Genomic DNA, 25300 nt, shown 5'->3' on the forward strand with positions numbered 1-25300 from the left:
TTGATTTAATAAAAATACTCAAAATCAATAGATTGTCCTTACCATCTTTTACTGTCCAAGATAACAATCTAGTATTTTTATTAGTGCCAATAATCTGAAATGCATACTGATAATATCCACTTATACTACTTGATGCATGACTTCTATAAACAATGGTATTTGATGGTCGTGGAAGACACATGAATGAGTCAACCTCTTTTGTTTCTTCTGTTTTGGATTCTGTTACTGCTGTTTCATGATCAACAACTGAAACTAAAAATTTCTTTTTATTCAAATTTGAATTGTTTTTCTATGTTTTTGATTATAATATTTAATATTGAAAAATATTTACTTTTATCAATACAAATTGGACAGCATTGACCTTGTACTGGCTGAAGTTTTACGCAAGATGGTGGTTGAGGACAGCTTAAACGACCACATTCTATTCTGCCACTCTAAATTGAACATTTATATCATTAGGATCATCAGGTTTTATAATTAAAAACATGAAAAATAATTATCAGATGAGAATAACTGAATATAATTGATATAATTTAGAAGTAAAATTGTTGAAATTTTATGATTCTGTATTTGCTAATTACAAATTCAGTTACAAAACTGACAATTTTGATTGATAATACAGATGATTCATTTCATTTGTCAGAATTAGTTAGCAAATGGATGAATAACAAGTTCTGTTTGGTCTGAAAAATAAAAGTAGTGAGATATAAATAATTAACTTAGTCATTAAATTACTATTTTGGAGTTCTGATAATGCATATCTATATAATAAGTAGTTTGCTTCTTTTTTTAATATTTTTACAACTTTATTAATATTACCATTGGTATTTTTAACATTTAGTTTTTTTTGTACATAAATAATATTGAACTTCTATGTAAAACTCTTGTGTATCTGAGAAAAAGTGGATTCATTTCACACAGTTTTATTAACAAATGAACAGTACTAAGAAAATATAATTTTCACTATATGAAACAATAATTTAAAAAATTTTTGTCTTTCAATTGTGCAAGCACCAAATTGAACTCTAACAGCAGTGCAGAGATCATTCAGCATTTCATTTGAAAATGAAATTTGATTAGCAAAAGACTGTATATGATGTTTTATTATAAAGTTTCTGTTCTAAGAAAATTATTTGATATTTTGTAACTTGCAAAACAAATACTGCTTTACTGGAGTTCATTTCATTAACAACTTTCTTTACAAACTTGAGAGACTTATTAATAAAATGAACTACAGTAAAGCAAGTGTTTGCTTTGTTATGTTTTAAAAGAGTTGTTTTCACATCAGTTATAAAAGGGAAATAAAATTTATAATGTATAAAGTCATTTTTCTTCTTATTAAAAGTTTAAATTAAATTAAACTTATAAATATAAATATTATTTAAAGATATATATATATATATATATATATAGAATGTAATAATAAAACAATTGAATGGCTTGAGTGCAAAATGTGATAAGCCAAACTAAGAAAAAATCTTTAAACAAATCCTGAAATCTATACGTTGATACTGTGCCTTACGTCTTTTCCTGCCCCCTCCCCTCGCCACGTGGTGGGTCCGACTCGGTGGAAAGTTGTGTAAATCTGGGTGTGTAACTTAGGGTGGGAGATTTATTGGAGGGTGTGTCTTGGGGAGAAGTTAGAACGGAAGTGGAGAGAGAAAGTAGAATTAGTAGGGAAGAGTGTGGTGTGTGTGAAAGTGCGTGAAAAAAATAGTCGGGAAGCCGGAAAGTAAAGACTGTGCAACCAGGTCAGCGGGAAGATTTCGTTTTCGAACTGTTTCCTGTCCGATAAGAAGTAAAAGAAGAGGTACACTTTAAACTCATTGTCGGTACGTTTTATGTCTGCGTGTTACGGGAATTCTGTAGCATATTATTGTCGGGTGAATTGTGTGTTAAAGCTATTCGGTAGATTGAATTGTCGGGTTCCGTAGGTTCCTGTGTGTTTCACTGGATGTATTGTATGTATTGTATTGTAAGGAAAATTAAAGGGTTATCTTGTTAATTTGGCTAGTTGTCTTTGTCTAGTCCCTACTGAGATAAATGGATCCCCCCTTCAAAGCGTCTGCTCTATCAAGCACGTTTGTTATCAATTTGTTCCATCGAAGAATTCACTAAAGTTCTCCGTGTCGATTCGTTCGTACTTTATATAATCTCACAATACTAAAAACTATCCAAATCTTTTATTACCATACATGATTTGTCTACTTGAGAAAGCAGTTGCATTTCTATTTACCAATCATTATACATTATAAACGTTGTTTAAAAATTTTTATGGTTAATAGTTAACAATACAAATGTGGGCATAAAATATTTTGATTTATAAACTTACTTTACATTTACAAATTACACAGTCCATTTGACCTAAAGGTCCAATAACTGGATGCCAGCTAGATCCATGGGCATAAGTAATACCACCGGAAGTACAATCGGCTGTTAATAATATAAAACAAATTATAAAATTAATATACTGTAAAACAAGAATTTTATACTGTATCGAATATATTATACTCATTAAAACAATAATTGATTAATAAATTAAAATTCAAAAATAATTTTTAAATAATAAATTCAGAAATTTTAATTAAATTCTTTGAATTTAATTTTTCAAGCTTAATGAAACTTTTGTCATGATTATTTTTTCATATTAATATTGATTTTTATTTTTTCAATACATTAAACAGATAATAATATTCACTTGAAAATTATATTATTTATGAAATTTCTTATCATAAATGAAAATCTAATATAGATAGGCCTAAATATCAGTATATTAATACTTAATGTTGCTATGCTTTTCAAAAAATTAATGATAAATAATAGATAAAACTTAACATGTTATCATGCAATATATATTTAAAATCATTAATGATAAATATTCTATATTCTATATGTACAGTAATTTCTTTGTTTAAAATTATACTTTTTTGAAATTTTTAAAAACATTTGATCAATAATAATAATAATAATACTTTCTAGTTTATTTCATTTATTCAGTAAAAAACAGTTGCTAAATTCTCTCTTTTTGTTAGAATTATGAAAGTTATGAATAAGTTATAATTTTTGCTATAAAATTATTCTTTTAAACACCTATTATAAATGTATTCGTTTCAAAATAATTATTTTGTAGCCATAAAATTAAAAAACATGAAATTATTCATGTATTTTAATTTATAAAACTAAAATTTAGACCCACATATTTTTTTTTATTTCTAAGTGAAATTGCTGTGATTATCTTTGAGTTAGATAAAACCTTTTCACTGTAGATTCTTGGATCACTACCTAAAAATTACATAAATATTGTTATATCATAGCAAAATGATAGCATTATGGTAAATTCATAATTAATACTAATAAGCTTGTAAATGAATAGTCATTTTAAAATTTCTACATTGATTTATTCTCATAAACTCAATGCATTATCATCTCATTGCAATATAAATAAAAAAATTATGAAATTAAATTGAAATATATATTATAAATAATACAATATTTGTGTAATTATATCTATAACCTTTTATTTGCGTTTGTGTGTACACAGACACAGAAACACACACACATATTTTAACTTAACATCACATGTTATTGGCTATCCAGAGACAGTTCTCTGTCTCTGGATTTAAATTGCTAATTGCTAAATTGCACATTTTTCATTTATTGCCTTTTCTTCTGTGTGTATTGGAAATTCTGATATTGTATTTAGTGACTTTCATCGTAATTTGTTATCGTTCATCGTACTAAATACAACATCAATTATGTTGTCATACCTGACGTCATAACCTCATAAGTTATAAATTTTTTATCAAATTAAATATTAGTAGGAATTTTACTTTATGACATCACCTTGAAACTAATGTAATAGATACTGGGGATAACACATACAAAGTGCCTCTAGGCAACAAGCAACTTAATTATGATTAATAATGAAAGTACCTAACTGGTTTCTGATGCTCAGTTAAACGATCCATTTAGTTTTGCTGATTACGTCATTGGTGATATCTCCGATCATTATACTCTGCAATATTTCTTTTTGATGTTTTAGCATCAGCAACGTCGTATTGAATCACTTTACAATAAAAACGATTGCGGCAATCAACGTTAAAAATAACTTATGTAAAGCACTATTATTAACCTAATATCTAAATGTCAATATGCTAATTAGTAAGTAAAAATAATTTGAGACGTCATGAACATTCTAAATCATTTTAATTTACTAATTGGTAGATACAGGATGTGTAAAAAGAATCATGGATTTCAAATGATCCCTCTATGTGAGCTTCCTTATCCCACATATCCAGTTCCTCCTACATTCAATGTAGCATGTTACATCGAATGTACTGAACAATACAGTATTCAGAATGCGCGTTTTAAGCTCCTGCAAGTTTGTGAGCATCGGTAGCACGCGGGTTGTCCATAAATGTGTTGTCACCCCTCATGGAGGATAATTCAGAAAATGTGACAGGGCGAGGGAGATGGGAAATGATCCTGGTGATGTCACGTTTTACGTTAATCGGTATCATATATGCTTTATTAACACAATACGTCACATTTAAAAAATAATAATCTTTAAAAATTAGTTTAAATTTATATAAGAACATTAAAAGATAGCAAATAGTAAATATGTATCATATAGCCCAGGGGTGGCCAACAAGTCGATCGCGATCGACCGGTCGATCGCCAAGCCAATTTTGGTCGATCGCTAGCGATGTCTTGACTTAATGTATTATATTTGTAACCGAACGCAACTGTATGCATGCAGTTATGACCCGACTCATAAGCAGTGAGTGCACTTCGTACTGAAACACAGTGTATAAACATAGTATGTATTTCACACTCTCCCTCCCCACTTAGACTATGCCTATGACAACAAGTCGATCGCGACACATTTTTACAATAAAAAGTAGATCTTATGTGCACAAAAGTTGGCCACCCCTGATATAGCCTATTTAGTTTACTATGACTGTTAACACATAATCTATTACAGCCACAGTAAAGTGATTGGTGCAACTTTTGTGACTATAATATATGGAATATAACTTACATTATCTCTTACTCATTATACATATGCTACAAATGATTCGTTAGTTTAGAGCCGTAGCCCCCGAATTAGTTGGGGTAGCCCATACACAGTAGTCTATAGCCTATATAATATACACTTTAGCTTTCATCATGTAAACTTAAGCTATTGTTAGTTTAGCCTTTAGTTTACACTTGGGCTGTAGATAATGGGCCTAGCGCAGGCTGAAAAATAAAAATACCAGTCACAATTTTTTCAGCTTATTCATGTAATCCGAAGAGTTATTTCTGGCTACGAGACTACGTCAGCTCATGTTTTTACAAGTCTGAAGTCAAACAAAGGATAGATAACGTTATGAAATTATAATGTCATTGTTATAAAGTAATAGTCGTCTTTGTTTCTAAGATCTTTGAGTTAAACGTGATAATTTTATATGTAACCTATATACAAAATTCTATACACACAAAATAGGGATTTCGATATCCGTCAGAGCACGGGACTGAGACCAAGCACAGGGTATGGTATTTACAAGTTTAAGCAATTATTTATTGTGTGTAGACTTGATAAAAACAATATATCAGGTCAGTCCATAAGTCCATGCGCATTTTTATGACCTTGAGAAAAATCTTGTTTTGCTGTTAAAAATGTCAGTCTAATGTGATAATTTTTACACTGAAGTGTTAAATTGGATCTCATTCATATAATACTGTTCAGAATTGTGAATATTTCAGTTGTTTATTTTCGTTAAAATGGAAGTAACCGATGAATATAAAAGACATGTTTTATACTTTTTATTCTTAAGTGGTGAGAATGCTACAAATGCAGCCAAAAAAATAAATACTGTACATAATCAAATTGTAATTAGTGCAAGGACTGCGCAGAAGTGGTTTGAAAGATTTAGAAACAATGATTTTAGTGTGGAGGATAAGGCTCGTACTGGAAGACCCGTTGACTTTGATGATGATGCTCTCTCTGCACTAGTTGAAGCAGAACCATCTTTAACAGTTGATGAAATTGTGGAACGTTTAAATTCATCCCATGGAACTGTTCATAGACACCTACGACAAATCAGAAAAGTTTCAAAGCTAGGAAAATGGATACCACATGAACTGTCAATAGCTAACAGACAACGTGTAAACATTTGCACGTCTCTTTTATCCTGTATTGCTTTAGAACCTTTTCTTGGTAGGCTGGTTACTGGAGACGAAAAATGGATCCTCTATAATAATGTGACGAGAAAAAGACAATGGATGGATCGCGACAAGCAGCCAAAACCGACCGCAAAAGGTGGGTTGCATCCAAAAAAAATTCTTTTGTCTGTTTAGTGGGATATGTCAGGTGTAATTCACTTTGAGCTGTTAGAACCTAATCAAACAGTTACAGCTCAAATGTATTGTGAGCAATTAGAGCGTTTAAATGAAAAATTGAAAAAAATCGACCGTCGTTAGTGAACAGAAAGCAGGTTCTCTTGCAGCATAACAATGCCAGACCACACGCTGCAAAAATAACTGTACAGAAACATGAAAACTACAACTGAGAAATTTTACCTCATCCACCGTATTCGCCAGATATTGCTCCCAGTGATTATCATCTTTTTCGCAGTTTGCAGAATTTTTTAAAAGGGAAAACTTTTGAGGATGAGAACAATGTAAAAAAGGCTATTTCTGAATATTTTGATTCAAAACCGAAATCATTTTACGAAGACGGGATTAAAAAGCTACCATCAAGATGGCAAGAAATTGTACAAAATAATGGTGAATACATTATAGATTGAAATAAAATTTAATTAAAATTTTTGCTGCTTTTTTTGTAGATAAAAATACGCATGAACTTATGGACTGACCTGATAGTATTACCAAAATAAAAGAAAATATAGAGAAGCGAAACTCGATAATTATCATATAGTACCGCCTCATGGATTACAGGGAGACATCTTTTGAATATACTTGGAACACTAATTGGGAATGAAATGCAGATGATGTTGAATGAATGGATATTGATGTCATAAAGATGACAGGACAAAGCATTCCCGTGGACAAACATGCCTTCAACGTTTCCATTGTGTCAATTGAAGAATGTCCTTACAAACCCGTGGTAGTTAACTAACATGTTAGCAAGATAAAAATAAAAATTTGATCAATATAATGCTATTGTCTTGTAGTGTTTCATTTTGGTAAAAGTATAAATATCATTTTATGTTAATATCCATTACATAATTGGCACAGTGTATTTATGTCATAGTAATGACTTAGGGGGAACCCAATGCGACATCATTTGCCAGGAGGGAGCTTTGTGGCATGGGAGAGAAGGGGTTAAAATTGTGGAATTTTAGCAATTTCCACCTTTAAAATTCTTTAACATACCCGAAAGGGAGTAATCGCACGATATGACATCTGTTCACCTAGGATGAGCACAGAATATTGGATTCACTGCTTCCAATCCAACGGTTGCTGGAAATTCGCTTTCTAAACGCCATTTACCTGAAACTTGGAGAGTTTCTGTTTCCAATAATGTTATCACGTAAATGAACGGTTACTGAAAAGAGAACTATAATCATTTGAAATCCGAAAATTCTTTTAGAGACTCCCTGTAGTAGCTAAGAATAACACCGATAGGTTTCTTTTCAGTATTAAATCCAGAGATAGTCGATATTTCTTCCTGAAAAATTCCCTCTGTGAAAATTATAAATTCTATTTTTATACGATTGTAGTAATTTGCAAATCAAATCAAGTCGAACAGTTTATCCCTGATAGAAAAATTTTAGATTAAATGCTGCAGCGTTTACATGAGGGACTTGCAAGATCTCATAAGTTTCCTCGGTACTCACATTGGTGGAGAAGTGAATATTGGCACTTTGGAAAAATTGAACAATCTAAATTCGCCGATGACGATTCTCTTCTAATTATTGTTTTGTAAAACTATGAACACTGTGGCATTTTCATTTATTAAAAATTATTTATTTAAATATTAAATATTTATTAGTAATTTGTAATTTTAATAAATCTGGAATAAATGAATGAATTTTAACAAGAATAATAAACTTTAAAAAGAATTTTACAAATATGAACCAATTATTTTAAAAAGCTATTGATACTTGGCATTTTCACATCCAGGAGCAGTTTTAACAATTAACCTATGGTTAAAGAGACGAATAACTTTTGTACAGTACATAATATTTCTATGTGCTGAATTGTGCAGCTAATGAAGTAAATACTGATTTCTTGTATTTTGAAATCTTTTTCGTTTCGTGAAATATATTAAAACAGTTTCTAAAGATAGAATATAGATTTCAGGTAAACTGTCTTCTATTATGCATTTATTATAAATATGTATAGACCTATATAACGTTTCTAGAATATGGTTCGTACACAACGTTCATAAAATACTAATTAATATTATATCTACATAATATATAAAAGAAAAATTTGTATTTTTAATGTTATTTTGTCTCGTTTTACAGTTTTCTTATTTGTATACGAGCTTCATTAAAAAATACAGGTCTATCCAGTTATTGTTTTGTTTATACAGCAATGTAGTCTGCTGTTTGAGGTCATCCACTTCTATTGGGTCTAGACTCTAGACGTGTGACTTTGTCTTTTGCTGCTATTAATTTTCACTAAAAATATTTTATTAGCTGTATTATTTTTTTAATATTTTTATTTCTACATCATCTTTTTAATAGGTTTAAAATCATTATTTTAATACAGATATACAAGTAATAATAACTTTAATCTAATTATAAAACACTGATGTAAAATAAAAATGAAAAAATAATTTAATTAGATTCTATAAAAACGATTCGTGTACTGATTTAATAAAAATTGTAATTCTGCACGTAAAATACGAGTTTTAATTATAAAAAGTTAACTCGGATATAATCTTTCGTTATTTTATCATCTCGATCATAAAATAAGTATAAAATTAAGTGTATTTAAAAGATCTAATCTGTTTTACAGTTATTCAGTTTGGTTACTTTGTTTATAATTAATTTTTTTTTCTTTTCCATTCTTAAAACAATTAAAAAATAAAGTTCATTAAAGTTAAAAGTTAAATATCAAACATAAATATATTTATTAATTACAACCTAATCTTATAATATAATCGAGATGGGTTGATGATGATGATAATAATAGTAAGCGCAGAGCCCAAACGGTTAGGAGTTGAAAGTTGAAATTTGGTACACAGGGTACGCCATACGAATGCACACTAAGAAGAGATTTTTCGAAATTCTCCCCCGCGAGGGGATAGGGAGAGAGTTAAGAATTACCCCGAAGAACTCACTTTTGCTGTACTATTTTAGATTAGGTCTTTTTGTGTTTTTGCGGGAAATCAAACATATTTTTAGACTCATCTAAAAATTCTCTAATTATCCTCCGAATAAGGGGACCTAATTCTTGCATCCGGCAAGATCGGCTATAATCTAATAATCTTATTCTTCGCTATCGTTACTTTTTGCCCCAGCAACGCTGGGCTCACCTGCTAGTTATTAATAGAATTGCTGTACTTTAAAATCTTGAAGGAGAAAATTAATATAACCGTTTTGATTTAAAAATAATTATACATCAGATTTCATTTTTACTTTCCCGGCTGTTACGTAAAACAGATCGTTTTTGACTTGGGACACCTTGAAACGGCGAAAAAATGCCAAAAAAAAAAAAAAAAAAAAAAAAAAAAAAAAAAAAAAAAAAAAATCGGGGGTAATTCCTGTATGTACGGATGTGTGTATGGCGGAGCAGAATTTTTTTTATAAAACCCACCCCTACCCTCAAAATTAAGCTTCTTGCCATTTTACAATAGTTAAAAATATAAAAACTTTTTAAATAAAATATTATAACAGATGGCGCCACTAAAATTTTAAATGTTACCGGGAAAGTTGAGCAACTCGTTGCTGGTTCATTTAGATTTGATATTAAATCGAATTTCATAATGTGGACTAATATTTAAATACAGTTCTTAAAAATAACTTTCTTGTAACCATTATTAAATAGTTCCAAACAATAAAAGAATTAATAATAATAATATTTAATATATAAAAATCTTGAAAATTACGTAATGTACTAACGGATGGTTGTATAACTTCATCAAACTGTTTTTAAAATTTTTATTCTTTTACAACGAAGTTTTAAATTCCTTCTTTAATTTCTAAACGTCTACATTCCCATATTCATTTATTTTTCTTTTCTTATCTTTTCTTAACCAAATAAAATCTTCAATTGATTTCTTCTCTAAAACTTTCCTATACTTTTATCAATCTACTCCTCCTTCTTCCTAAACCATCTTTTCATACATCAGCATCTTTATTTATTATTTCCTTTCACAGCTCCACTTGATATCATTATCATCTGATCTTAAATAGTAATATTTTTGCATTATCTCAGTTTATGTACAGTTTTCTAAGGATGCACAGTTAAGAAAAAGGCCATATTATTTAAATGGCCTTTTTCTTAATAATTTTTAGTTTGGTTACTTTGGAGTATAACTTTTTATAACTTTTTTTAATTTAATATTTATTTTTTGTATATTAATTAATTCTCTTTTCAACATTTTTATGGAACAATTAAATATTTAAAGTTAAGGATTGCTATGTTAAAAAGTTAAAAGTGTTCTGTAGAAAGTGACGACTATAGATAAGAAGTGTTTTAAAACTCTTTCCGCCCTATGCACACTAAGAGGGCCTTTTTTAACAAATTCATTATGGGTTCAGTCAGGCCCACAATAGGTGGCTGGGTGGTGTAGGACGGGACATATCCGGACGAACGACCTCAGAAATATTCCGATTATGGAATTTTTCGACCGATCGACCATACGATCGTCCAGATACGATGCTCATTTTATTTCTAATTTGTGATGAGAATTTAAAGATTTCAAAATAAATATTGCAAGTTTTCATATTTGGAGCTTATTTGTGTCTAGAAAAGATGAAGAAGGCCTTATTTGAATAAACATTGATATTTTATTTTTAAATTACAAAATTTATCAAAAACTCTGCAAACTCTATGATTCATTTTATAGCTCAGATGTAAGGAAAAAGACAATCCAAATAATTAATATAACACTATCGACGGCCGGAAGGCCGAGTCCACTTCTCTGGGAGACTCGGGCCCGAATCCGGGCGAGCAAACATATATTTTATAATCTTATTTTATTGATGTGTTCTGTACTCGACACATCGGATACAGTTCTTCCCCACTCGGCCACCTGCATTATAGGCCTAACTGAATCCACGATGAGTGTGATTAAAAGGCCTCTTATTGTGTCTACAGGATGGAAAGACTCATTTTCTTATAGGTCGGAAGAAAATGAGTCTTTCCATCTTTCCATCCAATTATTTAACTTTTAATGTATATTTTTGTTTATTCTGAAATTATAATTCATTTTCATTAAATTTTTATAAAAATTCTTGTAAAAATCTACACGCTTATTAAAATGAATTGTTTTAAATATTCGTCTACAAAATAATAAAACTTTAAAAAATTAAAATCACTAATTTGAAAGTTTACAATAGAAAACAATTGTCACAGATAAGACGGAATACGTATATAATTTTTCTGTTTTTCATATTTAAATATTATATTGAGAATATAAAACCAAGAAGAGAAATTAAGAAAAAACTCGTTACAAAGAGAAAAGACAACTCACAATCGGAGTTCTAATGTCCTATAAACTATTTCGTAAGCAAGGATTCCATACAATGATACCATAATTACATGCTACGTTAACATAAGGTATATTTTCGTGTAGCTAACCAGATTTGTTCGGTTGTCTTATGTCATTATTTTCGGTCTATATTGTTTCTCGAATAATGCTTTGTTTATCCGTTAGTAAACAGCATTATCAACAACATATTCATTAGTCTCTCTGCAAAAGTTATTATTTCTGTTAATTAAAGACAACAAAACAGGAAGACGAGAGAATACAAAACGCTATAGCAGAAATCGTTTAGAAAAAATAAAAGCTGGTTGACACAAGAAAACACGCCTATAGATTTTATCTCATTGTACCATTGATTATATTTGATCAAATTTTCACGTTTTAGTTTTCAGAAATGCCACCAGATGGTGCCTTACTTCGCTTGAAATTTTACATTTTTATACAGTGGAATCGGATTATTTCTACCCAGCCATTATTTTACTTCAAATTAATATCAACCCCAAAACATTGGCGATGTAAGGGATGGCGACGAGGAGACAGAAATTTACTTTTTATTTTTATTAAAATAATTGATATGTTTGAAACGAAACAAGGAAATAATTGTAACTATTTGTCTTTAGACAGTAGTTAAAGTATTATCTAGATAAATGATATAACAAATAATTTTCTGTCTCCTCTTCGTCATCCCTTACTTTATTAATGTTTTTTTAGGTTAATATAACTGTTTTCTGTGTCGTTGCTTGTCATCTTCGAGCCTGTTACGTTGTATAAAAAGTATTAATAACTCATTTTGAAAAAGAACGTAATACCTATCAGAATAGTATTCAAATGCAGATCGGAATCTAGAAAACATTAATAATACATCGTGAAAAATAAGTTGTTAATTTTTTAGTAAACAGTAACAAAATGCCATTGTTAATCGTTGAAAACAAATTAAACGAATTAATTAAAATAATATTATACTCGAATTAAAATAAATAACTCGAGTATAATAAGTACACCATAAGATGTGTGTTAAAATTTTCCGCCTAAAATGTTTTCGTGTAGGAAATCCCAAAATATGGTCGCATCAGCGATATTTTACCTACTTAATTGGAGACAATTTGTAATTTTTTCCCTTCACAATAACTTTCTCAATTATAAAAATAATAGTTTTAATAAAGTAGTTCCAGATATTTACCATATTTTATATCAAACACCTGCACACCTGAGATGGTCGCTAATTTTGATAGGGTAATTTTGCTGGGGAATTGCTTTGACCACAATTCCTATCCGGTGCTGTCCATTAACTGTTAACATGTCATATTGACACCAGACACTTAAGTACCTGCTACAGTCAGTGCATCTTACTATTCTACTATGTTACACTATGCCATGTTATATTACGTTGATATTGAAATAAAATTGAATATAGAAATAAAAATTTATTTTTTATTTGTATATTCAATTCCTGCAAAATAAGTTTTTTACAGTGATCCCTTTGAAAACTTCTTAACAAGGTTCTACTGTATTAAAAGTTATTTTAGTAGTTTGAAGGATTGGGTTCAAGGAAATACGAATCTGATTAATCTGTTAATTTATTACTAATTTACTTACGTCGAGTACGCATAATAGTAATGCCGGAAAAGAAAGAAGAGAAAAATTTAAATAATTGAAAAACAACTGTGCAATTTATTATCGTTATTCGTTCGTTTTTTCGTTTCTTTTCGTCGTTGTTATGATTTTCGGTTCGTTTTCCGTTTCTGAGGTTTGTTCTTATCGTCAAATTTATTACTGTGAATTCTTATTTCAAAGAATGTGGCGAATTCGAATTTTTTAATATAAATATGAATAATTCAAAGACAGTAAATTCCATATTTCGAACACAACTCTTGAAAAGAGTGTAGCATGCAGTCTACACTCTCTAGGATGCGTGCTTTCCGGCGATTCCCCAAAATGTCAATTGTTTTACAATTCTAGTGACATTTGGATCTAAATACAGTAGAACCTCGATTATCCGGATTGTTCAAAATAAACAAAAATTGTACAAATTTGCTGATTTGCAGTTGGCGAATTGCGACACTGTTTATGTACGTACGTGATGAAATGCATGGAACAAAATTTTGAAAAGACCACTAGTAAATTCCAGTAACAGTAGAAAGTGGTATAGGAGACATTGCGGAAGCAATAGCACAAATTTCAATATGAGGTGAATGTGACGAAAAAGATGTAACCGAGTGGTTAAATTGCGATGCGAACGATCCTGGATTCCAAATTTTGAATGATGAGGAAATAATTGAAGAAACATCTGCCTCAGATAAACAAGATCGAGAAGACGAAGAGATTTGCGAAGTAAGAGATATTGGTCCTACACATTCTGAAGCTTTTCAGTGCTTAGATGTCGCCATGAAGTGGTTTGAGAGCTAAGAAAAGTGTAACTCAGGACAGCTTATATGTCTTAAAAGTATTCGCGATTTAGCAGCTTCAAAAAGAACAGCTAGCTTTAAACAAAAATCGATAATTGAATTTCTTAATAAAAAATAATTTAATATTGAAGCTATATGTAAATCTAGACAAATAAAAATTATTCATACTATATGTCACTGTCAATTATTATTTTTTCGATTATCCGGATTTTTCCTTATCCGGACTACCTTCATTCCCAATTAGTCCGAATAATAGAGGTTCTACTGTATATCGGAATTCTTCAGCAGACTCGACGGTTGGATGACCGATGCGGTTAAAGCGTAATCCTATCGCTCTGGAACCCGGAAACGAATCAGGACAAACCCCCAAAAAATTTTTACGAGCGCTTTCACAGATATATTAGGCCCTCACTACTCGATCGTTTCCACTGCGGGTCTGGCCGAATTCCAGTACGGTATGGAAAAAAGTCCTTTTAGTACCCGGGGCAGAAAGAGTAAAAGAAAAGTTCAGCTGTGCCCTACGATGTCTAAAAACGTGAAATGTACGGTTTTTGCATTTAGCTTGGAAAATTTGACTGATTAAAGAAATGGAAAAGAAAACAAAAATTGTGATATCGCCAGTCAATAAGGAATATTGCCACACATTAGAAATTTGAAGAAAAGTGGTTTAATTTTCAAAAACGGATGATTCAAATTTTTCTTGGTTGTTCCTGATATTCGAGTAAAAAGAGTCGACTGTATTATAGAAAATATACTGTATTTAGTTTTTTTTTTTTTTAACTAAGTTTATGAAAGTATTTAAAATGAATATTTCCCTATTTACAGTAGATGTATTATCATTTCAACAGAACATATAATTATAATAATTAAGCATTAAAGAAATGCTATATTTTATTATAAAAATGATAACAGAAAGAAAATATTTAACTTTTAGGTAAATTAATTTTAATAGATTGTAAAACTCTTTCAAGTAGAGCTTATTACTCCAAACACAAATATACTGTGTAATATAAATAATATATTTAATTAAATTTATATTTTGCTAATAAATATAGAAGTTGATATTTCCTTATTAAGTTACTTATTATAGAATAAAACATAAACTTTCATCTTTAGAAACAACACTTGCACTTGTTAGAAGTTAAAATCTGTAATAATCGGTAGCTAGCTAGAAATCTCAACTGAAAACCATATTTCCATACTCCCTACATTCTGACAATGAAATTAGGAAATGGTATATACTGTATAACGCAACTTTTTAATAGTAACATACAGTCCCAATAAAATATATGATAAACTAATTTACATACAGCCTTTCCCTTTACCTACTTGTTATACGAAAAACTCACCTATCAGATGAATCGCGTAAGCGATAGTAATCAGAATTTCTCTTGGCAAAGATTATCATATTTTTTAAGCTAATTAGGAATAATACTATCTTAGTTATAACGATCCACCATCTGACAAGAGAATCTCTTCGGGATCAAATATGTAAACTAATTATAAAGTTATTTACGTTATTAAATATCTGTACGAAAACAGAGAAACAATCTTCGACTGACTAATTTCAGAATTATAACGGTTCACAGTGGTATAACGGAGCTTCGAAGTTGCACTAAATCACAGAAACTCGGAATCGATTCATAAAATCAGTCTTACTTTCTGATGAAATATTTCGACAATAATATAAAACAACAAAGTTTTAAACTGTCCATTAGATTAAAGAATAGTCTGTGTTTGTCCCGATGCTCATAAACTTCTTTGGGTGACATAACTTATCCTAATGTAGCATCAGACACAAAAGAAATTACGGGGCGATCAAGGATGATGACTAGTGTATTTAGCCAATTCCGATTTTCTTTCAGGTTGCTGAAAGAAAATCGGAATTGGCTAGTGCCTTCTTCCAACGAGATTTAAAATTTGATTTGAAGCAGCTTCATTTCAATTAACCCGATTATTTAGCCTTAATAATCCGATAAAGGATATTTGTAGTTTAATTTCTTCTTCAAATGTAAATGTTCAAATGTTTAATCATCTTCACGACAATTTGTTCGTTTTAAAATCTCTCCAAAACAAAAATTTATATTCGACTATGTTCAGAACTCCACGACTTCTTGTAATATTAAAAAGGGTTTTCGTGTTTCGGATACGTTGGAATTCGTATCAGAAAGCAAATGCTTTAAATAAATGTTGCCACGCTCAACGTTCACATAACGTGCTTCTATATTACATATTTACATCTACTAACATTCCCACGTTGTGGGCGCGAACCGATGTTACTTGAAAAAATGTACAGATACTAAAAGATGGAGCAAATATGAACAAGAAACAAAAACGATTATAAATTCTATAATAAATATCCATTATTCAACAGCAAAAATTAAAACCCAGTCGGACTCTGTTCTAAACAAATTTAGTACGTATTTCTGACATTTTGAAAAAATAAACATTTGATAGTGACACGATTTCCCCCCAAAATTTTTAAAACTAAATCATATTTAATTACAAATGAAAGTTATTCATATATACCTGACTTTGAAATGCTACTGAGATTTTTACAAAACCGGCTCGCAACAATAGTTAAGAAAGGACTGGATAACTGCATGCCCTTGATGTCCATAGATAAGTGTCTCCTATCGCACCTCTGGAGAAGCAGTGTTCATGACATACAGATTACCGAGAGAGGAATTAGTGGAGTTCAAGAAAGTGATAATTCTGAATCTGTAAACTTCATTCAATGATTTCTTTTTTTCCGAGTTTCAAGGCCCTTTGCCCCACTGTCGCAACGTCTTAAAACATACTTAAGTTTACAAAACTAGTCGTTGCAATAAAATTTTTTATATTGAATTATGATATCAATAATGAAAAGTTATTTTGAAAATTTATGAAAAGATTATATAATTTTCCTTAGGATACCTAATATCAATAATCTAAAGAAGTGACGGTCGGATGACCCAGCGGTAAGTCTATGGCTCCGAGGAACCCGGAAATGCATCCTAACGGGTCGTAAAACCCAGAAATTTTTCAGAAGGCGTTCATCCCGGATATGTCGGGCACTGCCCCTCAGTATCCGGCATTTCTATTGTTGGCCTGGCCGAACCCACGACGGGCTTACTAAAAAGTCCTCTTAGTACCTAAAGGGCGGAAAGAGTAAAAAATGTCTCTTAGAGCAGGGAAGGTTGATGCTCTAACCGCTTCGGCCATCCGGCCGGCAAATTAATTTGTAATACTTTTGTCAGGTTGTAAACGTGCTTTAACGTGTAAATTTAGACACAGTATTTCGATTTTTTCTAGAAATGACTGGAAGAAACCGTTCTAGAACGTTCAATGTGGGTATATAAATAGAGTAACCAGGGGGGTGTTTCATCACACATTTCTTTAGAAATAAACGCATCAGCAATGTCTGACAATATGAAACTTTCTAAAGAACGCATTTGCGTGTTGTTGCTCTGTCACTTCAAAAGTGACCAGAACGCAACGAAGGCTCACAATCTCATCTGTAAAGCATTTAGCGAGGACATAGTCAATAGACAGACCTGTTACAATTGGTTCAAAAAATTCAAGGATGGAAATTTCTCGCTTGAAGATAAACCCCATCCAGACAGCGATTCCAACATTGATGATGATGTTCTTCCTTCTGCAAGTGATAGACGATAAATAATCCATAGTTGACCACCAAAGAATTACACAACTTGAGTGTTCCAAGATCAAAGAACTTCGTCCAAAAATTGACAAATCTGATATTACTATGACAACGCGCGAGCATGTAAAGCGAAGATGGCCTAAGAGAAGCTGGCCAGTCTAAGTTGGGAGGTTCTGTCCTATCCACTTTACAGTCCAGATTTGGCGCCAATTGACTACCATCTATTTTCGCGTCCTATTGTCGTTGAACTATATTGCCAACATATAGTTTAATGACAATACCCGACGTTCAACAACGCGTTGTAAATTATTTTGTACGGCAAAATACTGTTTTTACCAATGATACGTTAAATCAGTGATGAACAAACCGCGGCACGTGAGGTCCTAATATGCGGCCCTCGGGATTTGGGCAACGTAATTTTATCTTTTCGTTTTCTTCCTCGTGCCATTATACAATCCTAATTAAGTAGATACTCGTAATGAAGAATATTAAACTAGACCAGTAGAAAGATGAGAATAAGATATATATTATACCTACTATAAGAGTTTGCATAACCACTTCAGAAACTATATAAACCCGAAGACCATTTTAGTCACATGACCACCAATCATGTGACCAATATACCGGGGGTCGTCGATTACGTGACAAGCAGCTTTCTCCCGATCTTAACCCAATGAGGTTGGGTGAACACGAATATAACAGAACAGAAATATGCAAATGTATTAGGTTCGCCGGGAGCACTCGGCAGAGGCGGTAAAAATAACGAATTCTAATGCATTAAATCCAATTTGTTTACAAATTCATATGTTACGTCCTTAAAAGTATTGCATGTACTGTACTTTTTTCTGTACATGCGGAAAAAAGAGAACTACTTTGAAGATGAATAGCATACTTGAAAATTTGTTTTATTTAGTAATACAACTCAATGCAACCCGGAAAAAATTATAGTAAAACTCCTCCAAAACGGAAACCTGCCTAAACGAGAAAAATTCCCCAGAACAAAGTAATTTTTTATGGTTTTTTTTAAAAACATGTTTAGAATAGAAACCTGCCAAACTGGAAAAATGTTCGAACTGCGCGATTCCGTTTTACACAGGTTTTACTGTATTATAAGACTTGGAGCCCGGACACGAAGTGCGAAAGGCCGCTCCAGGTAAAATCCAAAGTGGTGGTAACACTAGACCAGGCCTGGCCAACCCGCGGTCCGTCACGTTAAATTGTGTGGCCCGCTAAGCGATATTATATATCTATTAAAACTTTTGTTTCCCGTTATGTTTATACCAAAAGAATTAAATAAATAAAAATTTGCGTGTGTCATTGTTATAATGCGCAAGTGCGAATACGAACTCTTGGTATAACAATAAAATCATATTCATTTTGCATTTGTTTTACTTTTTTAAAAGCATGTTTGCCTAAATTGTGGCCCACCGTAATGTTACACGTGATCAAAGTGGCCCGCGAAACAATTTGGGTTGGCCAGGCCTGCACTAGACATTAGAATATAGTTTAATATTTTAGTACCTAGTCTACTGACGGTTACGGAGTAAGTTGCTACTCGGTAGACTTAAAGCCTGAAACTACGTAATAAAAAAATGCATGCGGCCCGCCGGAAGCCTACGAAGTTCATTCGCATGCGGAAAAGATTGTTCACCATTGCTTTAAATATTATCTTAACATTTAACACTAAACTAAGTAGGAAATACCATCGTTTTCGTTTAAATTTTATTTATATTATAATGTACTTTCACAAAATATAAAAATATCGCATTACATATTGAATATCTGCACACTTTACGTATTAACCTATCCCCATTTGTTCCATCTCGATAGGAATATTCTGAGGTACTATACAGCTCGTTTCACGAATCTTGATCGGCTGTAAAAATGCGCAGTAGCAGGGACCGGTCTATTTATACTTAGCAAAAGGAACAGATTGATTGTCGAATGTGTGAAATGTTACTGCGCGTTACCAAAAGGACTCTCAAACTTTATATAACTTACATAGTTCTAATAGATTTCCGCGTATTGTCCGGTCAAGGTGTATGAAACAAGCTGGGTTTAGGAAAGATAGCAGAAACCCTACATAGTAAATACATATTCTACAACTTATTGTAGAAAAACGAAGAATTTTATGCGTGTTTCATTGATTTTAGAAAAGAATTTGATTGCAGATCAGAAAATCACATGGGCAATCATATGGCGTAAACATAAAATTTTTGAACCCCTTCTTTTAGGAGGTTAATAAAATTAATAATTAAATTGTTAACTTTCTGTAACATAAATGAGAAGTCTGAAGTAGCAGTAAGAAACTGTAATTTAAATAGCTTTTTTCAAGAAAATCACAAAAAAATGCTTATTTAATGTCATAAAATAATTATCCTAAATATTGAAGATAAAATTTTGCATACCAAGGATGGTCGAATCTTGAGACAATAGGAGCTTATATCAGTAAAACTCGAGAGCCTCATCCTCTATTAGAACGGCATTTTATATACATTTAATTAAAAACTTAAAATACTATAGTTATGACTGTTCTATAGTAAATAACACCATTAGTTTAAGTTTAGAATGCGCACGTTTGGATGTACTAAGAAACGCTATCTAAAAAAACTTTGAGAAAATAGATATGTTATAAATTAATTTCCTTTCTTTTTATCTATATATATATATATATATATATTTTCCATTACTTACTGGTAAAAGATTTCTAGGCTTAAAGTTGGGACATTAACTGTTTAAATATCGTGTCGCACAAACATGCCATTAGTTTTCAGTTCCCTATTCAAGTTAAAATGAATAAAAAACAACTATACGTATTTCTAAAAATTTTAAAAATTAAAAATATAGAATACAGTCTCTGAGTTAAAATACTCAATCGGCACCGATTCCGCGGTAACGAATTACGACTTGAGACAGTTAACCATAAAACGATGTTTATTTTATTTTTTTAATATTCGTAGGCATTTCGCCTTCTTTCTTCGGCCTTCTCAGTGGATCTGATGAGGCCGAAGAAGACGAAATGCATTAGTTATTTTTTATTCAATTTAACTAAATAACCGATTCCATTGAATAATTTACTATCAAAGTTTGCCTATTCAAGGTTAAGTCGCGAGTTACGCTTACAATTCATATGCATATCACACTAGTATCTTTTCCACAGAACTGAGATGTGTAATTTAAGAAGAGAAAGAACTGATTCCTCCTAAGAGATTCAAGGAAGAATCGTATATTTTTAAACTTTTATCCAACTGACTTATCAGCCAAACGATTTATTCTGCAGGCATAGCATCCTTGCAAAAACGATGGGAGGATTGTTAGTGTGTGGACCTAGTAAAATAAACAACTTAAGACTATGTAATACATACAGTTCCATCACCATTATCGAAATTAAATGATGCTGACATCATTTACTCTCAGTCATATGGCAGACATCCTGGCGGAAGTGATCAAAAATCAATTGAATAAATTCCACCAACAGAGGAAAAGATAAAGAGGGAATAGATTTCTATTGAAACCCTTAAGCCTAAACAAGAAAAAAAGACATCTAAAAATATTCAGAGATTCATCTGAAGACTAAAAAATTCTGTAGAAGAAAGTTCAATGAAATGTAATTACAGAAAGATGGATAAGATATTGCTCTGAACTATATGAAGACCGTCCAATTCTGATGTTTCTGAAAAATTCGAAATTTCTGCTAAAATGTATTACATTATCCAGACAAAAGAGATAATATTGTAATATCCTCACTGAAGAAGTTGAAAAGGCTGTAACGAAGCTAAAAAATAACAAAACGGAGATGATAGAGTAATAGCTGAAGCGATAACACTTGGAAACAGCAAACTCATAGAATAAATCGCTAAAATATGTAACCTAGTATGGAATGAAAGAAAAGCATGCAAAGAATGAAAAAAAAATCAATAGCAATGGAGGGAAAATTACAGGACACTTCCTCTTATCAGTAGTATTGCAAAAGTTCTAATGAAGATTCTGACTGACAGACTGAGACACGAAATATTGATAGAACCACATTTGGCAGACGAACAAGCTGGGTTTAGGAAAGAGAGAAGCCCTATATAGTAAATACTTATTCTACAACTTATTGTAGAAAAACGAAGAATTTTATGCGTGTTTCATTGATTTCAGGAAATAATTTGATTGCAGACCAGAAAATCATATATGCAAACATATGGCGTAAACATAAAATTTTCAAACTCCTTCTTTTAATAGGTTAATAAAATTAATAACTGAATTGTTAACTTTCTTTAATATAAATGAGAAGTCGAAAGTGGCAGTAAGAAATTTTCAAAATTTTGGAAAATGGGATAAAACAAGGATAGGCACTAGATAAGGTGATTTTAGCTCACCATTAATATTTACCACTCATGTAGAAAGAGCTGTGGGCTGCATCGTAAGAGATATGAAAGGGATAACTACAATGGTAAAAGAATTAGCAATTTGAGATTTGTAGGCCTACATGATATTCTAATTTTTGAAAAATCTTTAAAGACTTGGAGATAACAGTAAATATCCTTAGAAAAGGTTTGCAATATGAACTACAGATTAATCATGAGAAAACAAAATTATGGTATTTGGAGAGGATGATCAAGAAAATGGCATCAACATAGATGAAACGAGGATCGAAAGAGTTAGATAGTTCACATACCTGGGAAGATAATTTAGAATACATTAAAGAGATAAAGACAAGAATTGAGAAGGGGTTTTCAAAACTTAAAACAATAGATAAGATACAGAGAACTCAGAATATTACGTGTCGGACAAAGCTAAAAATCCTGGACGACACGTATTTTCAGTAACGCATTACACGGTTTTGAACGTGAATGATAAACAAAGAAAAAAAAACAAAAAGACTTAGTCTTCGGGGGAAAAAATGTTACAGAAAAATATTGGAATTAAATTGACAATACAAAGTAAATAATGAAAACATCCATAGAAGAATCCAATGAAAATTAATCTAAAATTAATAGATAGGAAGTTAAGCCTCTTTGGAGATATATGCAAAGAATGGGAGAGGGATGAAGACAATAGCTTTTGGAAGGAATAAACAAAAGAGAAAGACCTCGTAGAGAGTGGGTTTTATGACATTAAGGAATGGTGTAACGCAGGACAATACAAGGTCACCCAAAGCGACTTTGATAGATAAGAATGAAGAAAGTTGATAAAAGAAATGTCGGATTCCAACAGGCACTGGACCCTTGGACAATGGTGATGATGGTAATACAAAATGCAATAAATTGCATTAAAATTTATGAAATAATAAAAAAAATAATAATAATTTTTCTTCACCGTCAAGTTTTTGTTAAAAAATTTCCGATTTTTTCGAACGACGCATAGTGTGGTATTTGACTGATTTAACTGGCCAAAATTATATCCGTAGTTTTATTAGTTCAAAGTCTGCTTTTCAACCGAATTATCGCATTTTCAGTAATTGGGAACAGTTTTTATTAAAAATTAAGATAATTACATTATCAAACTAACTTTTTGTTTTTGTTTTTAATATTTAAAAATTGAACGAATAGAATACGATTATTTAAATGATTTTTTATGAAATGCTCTTTTGGGGAGAAGTCTATAATTTCTTGTTTTTCTAAGTATGGGCACAAAGGTTCAACTGGAACTAGCATTTCTAGAGTTTACGAAAGGTTTCGTTTTCTTCCTTAGTGTTGGCCGCATACCCATTAAAAGGAGATCCGAGCTTAATAGTGTTAATAGACCAAATTTTCCTTGTAACTAGTCACATTTTTTTTCAAAAAATATTATTTCTTTCTTGTGTATGCTTCAGACCATCTTCGTTTCAATTCGGATTTAACATGCGAAAATTTGTTTTATTACGCTTATTTGTTCTTTTGAGAAGTTGTCATAAGATAAAAGAAAATTTTCGACAAACTCCAATTTTTCTTTCAAATTAGGCAAGTTTGGGTGTGCTATACATTGCACCCTATGGAATTTCGGGACTTAGAGTTTATATTTGAACTCAGGGGACCGAGACGAGTTCAACGATACCCTACTTTTGGACCGGAGACGAAAAATAAGAAAGTTGTGATATTTACGATTTCTTGCCTTTCACAATGCATTCTACGTCATTTTAGAGTTTTCCACTAGGTGACGTTTGACTGTTCGTGCTCCCGACGGACTTCTCCGCCGAGTGTTTAACTTCACTAGTTATTGATTCACGGTAGTTGTTGAACAGCGCCATCTACTGGAAAATTCTAAAATAGTGTAGAATGCATTGTGAAAGGCAAGAATCGTACTTATTTTTCGTCTCCGGTCCAAAATTAGGGTATCGTTGAACTCGCCTCGGTCCTCTGAGTTCAAGTATATACTCAAAGTCCCGAAATTCCATAGGGTGCAACCTATAGTATCCCCGTAAATTTTGTTCTTGTATCAGATTTAACTAATTCTCGTCGAGTCAATATTCTGACACCCGATGATCCTAAAACCAAATTAAAGCTGTTGTCAAGGAGCAAACTCGAGGTTCGAAAATTCACACTCTTGTATTTTATAGAGCTATCGCGTTTCATGTCAAGATTTTTTTTTAAATTGAGATACCTCGCTTTAAATTTTGGCTAAAACCCATATGTCCTATTGTAACACTGTGGAGATTATTGTAAAAAAGTTTTTAAAACATGGATTAGCGTAAAAAAACTGTCACTAATGTAAAATTTACTTCATGGGAATGAAATTTTCTCAGCAGATTGTAACAAATGATAGAATTTATATCTGTTAAAATGTGCATACTAACACGTCAAATTTCTGCGCAGAATAATTTGAAACAGCAGTACATTAGCCTCTTATAAGCCAATTATTAAAAACTATAAATCACAAAAATTCACGACGTTGTGCGGGAAGCACCAGAACTATAACTAATGTTTTCGAGATTGTAAAAATACGCTAAAAAAAGAAAAAAAAAACTTTTTACAAGATACTATATCTTATTCAAAATTAAAGTTCTCATAGAGGCAATATTTAAAATTTATGCACTCCTACCACTTTTTTCACTAGCCATAATTACTTGCTTTCAATTATGGATACGTTCGTTAAGTCAAACGAGTTAAACGAGAATGACGTCATTGTTATTCTTGTTTCGTTAGACTTTTCGAACGATTCGTTATAACTAAATGGCTGTTTCTAAAATCGAAGATACTAATGTTGCTAGTGCAGCCTTATCCAAAATATTTTTCTTAGGTTGCTTCAGATGGACAGTTATTTCAATCATTTCACTTTTTAATTCACAATTTAAACACTCGAGTAGATCTAGAAACATCGATATCGTCGGGCGCCATTTTCTTAACGAAGTAAACTAACTCTTTCCTTCGTGAGCTTCGTTAGGGTTTCGTTCGATACGTCATCACCGCGGAGCATGCGCACTGAGCGAGACTACTACTTTTCGAACGATTCGTTACTAACGCGTTTAACTCGTTCGACTTAACGAACGTACCCTATATTCCATACAAAATACAGTAAGACCTCTTTAACGATACTTCGATTAACGCTGATTTGATATAACGAAAACCGAGACAATTCTTTCCATGTGAATCAACGTAAATCCAATTAATTCGTCCTACA

General features: G+C 31.5%; 1 protein-coding gene across 4 annotated transcripts in view; it reads right to left on the reverse strand.

The window, feature by feature from the left end:
• LOC136983233 (chordin-like protein 1) overlaps positions 1 to 25300 on the reverse strand; it is a 60033-nt gene that overhangs the window by 11256 nt on the left and 23477 nt on the right. For all 4 annotated transcript variants that reach the window (XM_067279920.1, XM_067279916.1, XM_067279918.1 and 1 more), the window contains 3 exons: positions 2333 to 2433; positions 332 to 434; positions 43 to 252 (listed from right to left, as the gene is read on the reverse strand). In XM_067279920.1, the coding sequence (XP_067136021.1) occupies positions 43 to 252; positions 332 to 434; positions 2333 to 2433 (414 nt within the window). The remainder of the gene's footprint in view (positions 1 to 42; positions 253 to 331; positions 435 to 2332; positions 2434 to 25300) is intronic.

This window comes from Centruroides vittatus, unplaced genomic scaffold, assembly GCF_030686945.1.
Source record: "Centruroides vittatus isolate TY-2023 unplaced genomic scaffold, ASM3068694v2 contig_879, whole genome shotgun sequence".
Taxonomy (NCBI): domain Eukaryota; kingdom Metazoa; phylum Arthropoda; class Arachnida; order Scorpiones; family Buthidae; genus Centruroides; species Centruroides vittatus.